Raw genomic sequence first — 9,328 nt, 5'->3', positions numbered from 1 at the left:
TACCATTTTATTAGTAAGCAGTCAGACGACCAAATTTAAAGTGAAGCTTGGGTCATAGCTGGGTAGAGGCTAGAAAGCCTACGTGAGGCCTCTTACTTTTCCAACTCCAAAACAAAATCTTTAGACCCCTTCAAGTGTGCCAGAACTCAGAGTGAGAGTGAGGATAAGATAAGAACAAGACTCAAGTAGAGAGGTATCAAGAGCTGAGCACAAGTCCACCTACCTGACCAGGTATCAGGATGAGGTTGGCCTGCCAGACCCCTGGAGTTGGGAAGAGAAAGGGGAGAGGAGGAAGACTGAACCTTCTCATTAGAGGTGACCCATCTGCCTCTTCCCCTGTTACCCCCATGGCCTCTTTATTTACCTAGTACAAGGCGGGGAATGTGCAAAACAGCCTGCTGCTCCTAGGAGTATGAGATGAAACAGCAGGCATTAGGGCCTGTCGGAGATGAAAGTGAGTGCCTTTCAATGTCATGATCCCTTTCTCTAGTGAACTGTCCCCAGTGTCTCTGACCAGACTAGTCACTTCTTCCATGTGGAGGATTTAATAAGAGGGTAGATAGAGGGGCAGAAGCCTAGGTGGGGGTTTCCTTCTTTATGAGCTCTGGCAGAACTGCAGGGAGAAAAGCTGAATACCCACCAGCCCCCCACTCTCCAGGCCCTCTTATTCTCTCTTTAACAAATGCACTAAATAATCAAACCTTGTTCAACTAAGTCTGTCCAACTAGGAGAGATTAGCAGTTCCCTCAGTTATTACCAATGCTCCACTGTAACTTCCTGGGACCAATGAGATGCACAGTTAAGCTGTTCTTCCCAAGATTTTCTTATGGGTCAGGATAGGTCATTAATCAACTTAACTTCAAGACCATACTGCATCCTAGGCCAAATATTCACTCCCCAGTCTATTTTCCATCAGAAATTATGTCATCATATTGTCCAAAATTGGTCAACAGAGATTACTTTTGAAAGTCCAAATAAAACAACAGAGTGGCTGAAAATGGAACAATGTGAAGCCCTCCCCATTATTAAATTCCCAGGGAAATTCAAGTCCAAAATGAATTCCTCTTCCTATTGTCAACTGAACTCCAAAGACCTTAAAAGCTCAAGATACTCTTCTCTCTATTTTTCTGATCTTTTCAGTACCTGTCAGAGGGCTCTCCCTCAAAGGCCTTGGGGTTCAGAGTCCTTTAGCAGCCACTGCATCTTCTTCCATTACAATGGGTGTAGCACCTTTAGTACCTTCAAAATTGAAGTAATCCGCCCACATGTCTCATGTCTCAAAAATGTAGAAGCAGATGTGACTCCTGTAGTAACAGCATTGTACAAACAAAATGATGTTCCTAGAACCCAGTGTTTAAACCCTTGTTGCTGTGGCCTATCAAAGACTTCAGTAGGCTTAGTGTTCTCTTGGGTAAGAAGAATAATGTAGAGGAAGCAAAAATGAAGAGAGAACATCTTCTCGTTTTCCTTATTGCCAGGATGCCTTTTAGAACATGTCCATTTTCTAACTGCTACATGTGAATTTAAATTTAGTTGGGATAAATTTCTCATCAAGAGGTTAATTGTGACACTATGTTTTCAATAAGGACATAGCTGACTTCCTATAAAACATGTTCATCCTTTCCCCAAAAGCCCCATTTTTTTCTAGGGACCTATATCCCCTCCATCAAGTTCACCCCATCTGAAGCTACAAGAGCAAGTCAGATTGGTCTAAGAATGATCCCCCTCACCCTTGCCAGAGGTTAATTCAAGGATGGGAATAGGGCCTAGTTAGTTACAAAGAGATTTGAGGAAGTTTTCAGTGGTAGCATCTCCAATGTCTGTAACTTATCCAAGTCTTCCTGTTTTTCTCAGTATCCTTTCCATGTTTTGAATATTTCTATTTCCATTTCCCTTTTGAGTCAGGATCATAGTGGGGTCTAATGTTTCCTCTGACATGTGCTGTCCCCATAAACTCCCACTTCCTTTAGCTTTCAGATTCTCCAGCCCTTGAGTTACTTGTGCTGCCTCGTGCATTACTTTCTGTCATTTCTTTCTCTACTGCTGACTCCTGTTCCATTTCTCTCTATCATTCACTACTCCTTTCAAGGAGGCCCAGATGAGTTTTTAAATTTTAACCTGCTACTTAAGTGAATCCAATTATTCATCTAGCACAGGTAACTTTCAACTGTTGCCTTTTTGTCTTTTTTCCCCCAGGCCTATGCATTTGTTTTCTTACCTACTCCGTAGATTCTTGAGAATCTCCCATTAAAACAAACAAACAAAAAATCTGCATCTACCACAAGATCCTCAGCTAAAATACTGAGTGGAGAAATCCTGCACAAGAGGTCTCCTCCCATCGGTTTCAACCCATGTCTAATCACTACCTATTGTTGTTCTGCCTCTTTCCTTTGGTGGTGTCTTTCTTCTGTTTTTTTAAGTTTTTCTAATGCTGTTCATTTTCTAGTCGTTTTTTCTTATAACAAAAGCATACCTGACCAGGCATGGTGGCTCACTCCTGTAACCCCAGCACTTTGGGAGGCTGACGTGGGTGGATCACTTGAGACCAGGAGTTCGAGACCAGCCTGGCCAACATGGGGAAATCCTGTCACTAATAAAAATACAAAAATTAACTGGATGTGGTGGCACGCACCTGTAATCCCAGCTACTCAGGAGGCAGAGGTTGCAGTGAGCCAAGATCGTGTCACTGCACTGCAGCCTGGGTGACAGAGTGAGACTCGGTCTCAAAAAAAATAATTAAATTTAAAAATTAGCCGGGTATGGTGGCATGCGCCTGTATTCCTGACTACTCAGGAGGCTGAGGCAGGAGTATCACTTGAACCCGGAGGTAGAGGCTGCAGTGAGCTGAAATCGCACCACTGCACTACAGCCTGGGTGACACAGCAAGACTCCCTTTCAAAAAACAAAAAAAGCATATCTGCTTTCCCACATACAATGTCCATGTAATCTAAAAATTCATTAAGACTTGGGAGATTGCAGTGAGCCAAGATCGCGCCACTGCACTCCGGCCTGGGTAACACAGTGAGACTTTGTTTAAAAAAAAAAAAAAAATCATCAAAGCCTGAAATAACACCACCACCACCAACAGTAACAATAATGGCCAGCAGTTTACTGAGTCCTGACTATGCACCAAACACTGTTCTAAGCACTTTATAGGTATTAATTTGCTTGATCCTCACAGCAATCCCACAAAATGAGGACTATTATCACCTCTGTTTTACAGATGCAGAAATAAGCACAGATAGGTTAAGGAATTTGCCCAAGGTAAGTAGCAAAGCTCCCTGTTGGTTTTCCACTTTCACATCTGCCCAAACTTCTATCACCTACCAGTCCTTCCCTAATATAACATGCTTTTATTGTTTTGGCCTACTCTTCTCTCAACACTTAGAAATTGGTTCTGCTCTTAAAAACCAAAAATAAAGATTTACCACTGTCTATCACAGTCCATCCTAAAACTTGAACATAATTAATTTCTTTTAATAGTGCTCTGTCTGTATTATTTCACAGGGAAAGGTATTAAAGTTAGATTCTATAATTCTTTAAAGATAACTTCTGAGTTCATTGGATTGTGTGCTTACCAGGTTTTCCCACATATACATTAAATTTAAATCCTTAGTTCCGAGTTAATTTTCACTACCTAACTGATAAAAAATTATCTGGGCATGTACTGAAGAATAAATTTTTGCAGCTTAGTGAGATAAGTCATTCATACTCTAACAAGAATATTTTAAACAGAGCTGGTTATTCCTGCAGGGAAACCATATTCAGATCAAACTAATTTATTAAATGACATAAAAGGAGTGAGCAGCTTTGAGGTGTCTTATGTAACTGACTAAGTGCTGATGGCTTGGGACTAGATGATAGAATGACAGAGGAAAGGAAAGCTGAATCTTTGAAATGGTAAAATTGTAATTTAAGAATCACAGTAAATATCACCTGCCAGGTATTGAAATGATTAAAGAGCTTATTTTTTCCACACTGCTATTGTGATAGGTTTTATAAACAAATAATTTTAAGTACACTAACCTTTTAAGCACCAGTAATTAGCTGAGAAAAACAAACACAAATGTTCTTGAAGAGAGAGCAAACCCTGAGGGAGTTCAGTCCTCTGAAATTATGCTAAGTATTACTGAAATAATTCTAGGTGGCTCCCACCCCCAAAAGAAATCCCTTTAAATTTTTCTCCTGTTTTCTAACATATATACCTTTTATGAAGGCTAGTTGACAGAATTATTTACTAATATAGGTGGATCTGCCTATGGATAAAACCTTCCAGGATATTTTGGGTTCTCACCAGAACTCAAAATATTGTCTCAATGCTTCTGAATGGAAAGGGCCCTGCATTGGCAGACAGTGGCTTTGCTACCAAATAGCTAAGGTTTTGTCACCTCCCTTCTTTGGAGTTTAGTTTCCTAATCTATTGAATACAGAAATGAGATTTAATGATCTCCAAGGTCGGTCCTAACAACTCTCAAGTTCCACAACTGAGTTGAGTTTGAACACTTTTGCACAAAGATGACTTTAACATTTAATCCCAAGAAATACACTAAACATATGTAGAAACCAGTGATGTGAGGATAGGATAAGATTTTTTAATATCTCCCAATAGATGTTCCATTATTGTTAAACTGGGTTCTCTCTTGAGCACTTCATCGGCCATCACAGCTCCAAGAAAGGGAGAAGAAATGCCCAATCTCAAAAATGAAGAAGATACACTACATAAGGAAAGTTACATACAGGAAGGAGAAAAATCCATTCCTTAAAACCCTGAGGGATGATGGAAAGAAGAAAAGGGTACAAGGAAGAGGTAATCAGACCCAGTGTGCTTACTTTCCATCCCCTCTCAGGGTGGAAACTAGAATTGAAGGTATGTAGTTCACATATGCGCAGAGACATAGGGAAATCCAAGAAAGTTGGAGATAGTGGATTGCTTCCCTGGACGTGTCTGTGAAACACCAAGACCTCTAGGAGTTCTACTTTCAGCCTGCCAGTATGTTCAATATAACATAGGCAGAAAAATGCAACATTGTTGGACAGTGGCTCCACAACTAATAAGCCCAAAGCCAGGCTCCTGGCTCATCAAGGCCTACATGTGGTATTCGAGGAATCTAGAAGTACCCATGTGTCTCAGTGAGAACCACAAGGATCAAGGGACCTGTGGAGACTTGGGGTCAGTACAAAGAGGTTATAGTATATAGGGCACATGGCTCATGTATGGATTTCAGCAAAAGAAATCAGCCTCAAAAGTACAGAAATGACCAGTTTTATCAGTAATAAATGATAAATGACAGTGGCTGCCATCAGACAATACCAGCCACTCCATGCCAGAAGACAACATAAGGACTGGCATTAGTGGCTTAAATGCCCTTGTAAACCTCCCTATCCCTCAGGGATGCTACCACCCTACCAGTTACTGTGTGAATTTGAAAAAGGTGCTCCCTTTCTCAAGATACTTTACTACCATCTATCAGGAAATTGTCATAATATACCAATTTTGCTAAAACAAGGCATTTTACTGCCATATGTCAGCGAACTGTTGCAATTAACTTAGAAATCTAGGGTAGGCCAGGCGCGGTGGCTCAAGCCTGTAATCCCAGCACTTTGGGAGGTCGAGACGGGCGGTTCACGAGGTCAGGAGATCGAGACCATCCTGGCTAACACGGTGAAACCCCGTCTCTACTAAAAAAAATACAAAGAAACTAGCCGGGCGAGGTGGCGGGGGCCTGTAGTCCCAGCTACTCGGGAGGCTGAGGCAGGAGAATGGCGTAAACGCGGGAGGTGGAGCTTGCAGTGAGCCAAGATCCGGCCACTGCACTCCAGCCTGGGCGACAGAGCCAGACTCCGTCTCAAAAAAAAAAAACAAACGAACAACAAAAAAAAGAAATCTAGGGTATGTAAAAGATACTCCTTATACCACATACAACAACCCTAAACCCTGCCCCCCGCCATTAATATACTGAAAGGAGAGTTGGCGAAATAAAAGGGGAAAGCAGTTATGTTTTTTTAAAAATTGAGGTGATGTGGGCACTTGAAGTTAAAAATTACAGAAAATAAACAAGCTACATTTTCTTTACATCTGAATTATTGTAAGTAAACTTTCAACTCTGCCACACCAAAATACAAACTCTTTATGCCCAATATTTTCCTTTTATTAGTATTTCCCATAACACCTTACATACATATTAATGCACACAAAGGAGCCAATAAGTACTTGTTAAATAAAAAAGGAAATTTTTAGAAAAATCAGAAATGATGGACACACTTATAGTATAATGTAATTTTCCTGTACTTTTACTTTTCCCCTATGTTTATTTGAACAAACCTAAAATTGTACCCATTTGCACCTAGCTAACAACCATAAAAATTTGGAGTTCTCCAGCTGTTTTGTAACAGCTGTCATCCTCAAAATATTTTTTTGAGAAACATAGATCTACGTTTCTCTATTTTTTCTGGACTATGGAGAGATCATCTCAAAATCACAGAATTCTTAAAAACTGAAAACAAGATCATGCCGTCTAAAATAAGTTATTTAAAATCGGGAGGTGGGGGGGGGGGTGACATCTAGAAACGTGAAGTATTTTGCCTGTAGTCACACACCAAGTCTGGGACTCAACACACTACAAGATACAGGCTCGCCCCTTTGCGTCTCTTCCTCCTTCCAAAATACACTTTCCTCCCTTTATCACGCTTTGTAGTTGCTTAATTATCGATGTCAAACCTAGACAGCAACTGATGACACTCAAACCAGAGACATTGCCCAAAGTTCTGAAAACCAGAGAATCAGATAAACTGACAGTTTTACCACATCCAAAAAAAATGCAAAACAAAAGAGCGAAGGGGGAGAATCGAGAAAGAGTACATTTTCAGTCATCGTAACAGAAGCGAGGGAATAAAAACAAGTTTCCCTTGGAGAGAGATTATGTTGGGGGCATCAGGTATAAAGGTAATTCCTCTTGAGGGTTTTTCTTTTCCTTGTAGTTTGTGGGACCTAAAAAAAAATTTAAAAAGTAAATCACATAAACAATCACAACATCAACTCATTTACTTCTCTCCTCTCACATATTAGTTTCCCACACATTGTATACACTTCTTCAGAGAACAAATCAAACTGGCCAAAAGTCAAAGCTTTTTCAAGGTTTAGATGATCTACGATTAGGCACCGACTCCAAACTTCGGTTACCAAGCCCAAAGCTCGGAGAAGGAAATCTCCAGGGTTTGCAAATACCCTCAGCTTCGCTAAAGGGCACGAAATCTCTAGCGCTCCCTACAGCTCAGATTTTGAACCCACCTACCACAGAAAACCCGAGTTACCAAAGATTGGCTCCCTCGTTCCACTTTTTTTTCAGCTCAACAAAATTGGGTGAAGGCTGGGGTAGAGGGGGAAGCTGAAACGGCGAACCGGAGGATTAATCACTTCTCCCCATTACATCAGCAACCCCCGCCCTTTCCTCCGAGCACCTCCTCTCCCAGAATCGTCGCTACGCACTGGCGCTCTCTTCGCCCACCCCCTGCTCTATTATTTGCCCTGATACCTCCCATTATCACCCGCCCCGCCACACTCCCCCTTTCCTCTTTCCCCCTCCTAGGCGGGGGAGGGAGGAAACCCGAGAGAGGAAACGGGGCGTTGAAGGAACTTCGCGATAAGAGCGGAGGCCCCATTGGCCGGAAGGTTGTACGGGAGCCTTAGATTGGCCGCCTGGACGGATTCCCCGCCCCTCTTCTCCCCGCCCATTCACCCCTCCCCCCCGCCGCCTCGCTGCCCTCCCCCGCGCCCCCGGCCAGCCCCGCGGCGGGGAGGGACCCACTGGGCGAGTGGAGGCTCCGGCGGTGTCAATGGCTCCTCCTGCCACGGAGCAGCAGCAGAAGCAGCGGCGACAGGGCTGAGGAGGAGGAGGAGAAAAGGTTCCTTTAAGGAGGAGGAACGACGACGCCTCTTTTTCCCCCTATCTCCTCCCTTCACACTCATTTCCCCTTCGCCGAGGAGAGAAGGGGGGGAGGAGAGAGAAGAGGCCGAAGAAAGAGAAAAATTCCTCACAGAAATCTCTTTCAGGGGGTGTGGGGGGGAGGAAGAGGGAAAAAAAAAGAGCCGGGCGCCCCCTGCTCCCTCCCTCCCTTCTCTCCCTCTCTTCTTCTCCCTTCCTCACCCGCCCGCCCACTCCCCCCGCTGCCGGAGACGCCGCTCGCGGGTCGGCGGGACCGGGATCTGTCTCCTCAGCCGCCGCCGCCGCCGCCGCGCTTCGCCTCGGGATCCCCAAGCGGCGGACGCCCTTTCTTTCTTTCTCTCGCTCTGCCCGTCTTTCTGCCTTCGTCCCTCGCGGCCGCCCCGCCCGGCGGCCTCGGCCTTCCCCGTGCGTCAGGCCCGCCCGGCCGGCCTCCCTCGGTCTCCGTCTGTGTACCCGGGCCTTTCTCCGGACTCGGGGTCCCGCTCGCCCCCTCCGCCCTCAGCGTCTCCCCTTCCCCTCGCCCCTTCTCCTTCCTCCTCCCTCTCCCACTCTCCCCACCCCCTTCTCCTGCCCCGAAGCTCGCTGTGCGTGTGCGTGTGTGTGTCCCTCCGCCAACGCCGCCACCTCAGCCCGGCAAATGAACTCCGTCCGAGCCGCCAACCGGAGACCCAGGCGAGTGTCGCGGCCGCGCCCGGTGCAACAACAGCAGCAGCAGCCCCCGCAGCAGCCGCCGCCGCAGCCACCCCAGCAGCAGCCGCCCCAGCAGCAGCCTCCGCCGCCGCCACAGCAGCAGCAGCAGCCTCCGCCGCCGCCACCGCCGCCTCCGCCGCTGCCTCAGGAGCGGAACAACGTCGGCGAGCGGGGTAAGGCCGGGCTCCCTCCCAGCCGCCAGCCGGCCGGGGCACCGCGGGAAGGGAGGCAGGGGCGGGCGGGGGCGGCCTGCGCGCCCTAGGGGTGGGAGAACCAAGCTGAGCGGAGGCGGGTCCCCCGGTGCCGCAGTGTCAGCCGGGGCCGGGCCGGCAGGAAAAGCCGCGGCTTCCCTACTCGCCCGGGCTCTCGCTCAGGCCGCGCTTTGTTTGGTTTCGGGGGCTCGGCACCCTCCACCCCCACCCATCCCTTTGGCTTCTCGGCTCGCTCACGGACCCCGCGGAAGTCTGTTGGCCGGGGGGGAAGGCGAGCGGCGTGATTTCTCCCTTTTCTGCTGCCTTCCATGGTTTAGTCTGTCTCTTTCTAATGGTAGGTTGGGGGGAGCAACTGGGAGCAATCGGGCGGTGGGGTTGGCTGGGGAACTTGTTTTCCCCCATTTTTCTGTGTTAGCCTACCCCTTCCTGGGGAGGAGCGGGAGAGGGGAATCGGGGTGGTCTGTGGTGTTGGCCGGGGAACTT

General features: G+C 46.5%; 1 protein-coding gene and 1 long non-coding RNA gene across 4 annotated transcripts in view; one reads left to right on the top strand and one right to left on the bottom strand.

Annotated features, from left to right (window-relative positions):
* Window positions 1–6,125: 6,125 nt before the first annotated feature.
* Window positions 6,126–7,525, bottom strand: LOC103876928. The gene is made up of 2 exons (XR_636392.1): window positions 7,312–7,525; window positions 6,126–6,988 (listed from the first exon to the last, which is right to left on the bottom strand). It is a non-coding gene; the product is annotated as an uncharacterized LOC103876928 (long non-coding RNA).
* A 281-nt stretch (window positions 7,526–7,806) lies between these two features.
* Window positions 7,807–9,328, top strand: part of FBXO11 (F-box protein 11) — a 100,378-nt gene continuing 98,856 nt past the window's right edge. Inside the window, exon 1 of one of the 3 annotated variants that reach the window (XM_031655137.1) lies at window positions 7,807–8,806. In XM_031655137.1, coding sequence (XP_031510997.1) covers window positions 8,581–8,806 — 226 coding nt within the window. In that variant the 5' untranslated portion in view covers window positions 7,807–8,580. Of the gene's footprint in view, window positions 8,807–8,946; window positions 9,180–9,328 lie in introns of those variants that run through there. The other 2 variants (XM_031655139.1, XM_021924810.2) reach the window with 2 other exon arrangements.

This window comes from Papio anubis, chromosome 14, assembly GCF_008728515.1.
Source record: "Papio anubis isolate 15944 chromosome 14, Panubis1.0, whole genome shotgun sequence".
Taxonomy (NCBI): Eukaryota; Metazoa; Chordata; class Mammalia; order Primates; family Cercopithecidae; genus Papio; species Papio anubis.
The sequence above is the reverse complement of the archived record's forward strand: the minus strand, read 5'-3'. Positions and strand labels throughout refer to the sequence as shown.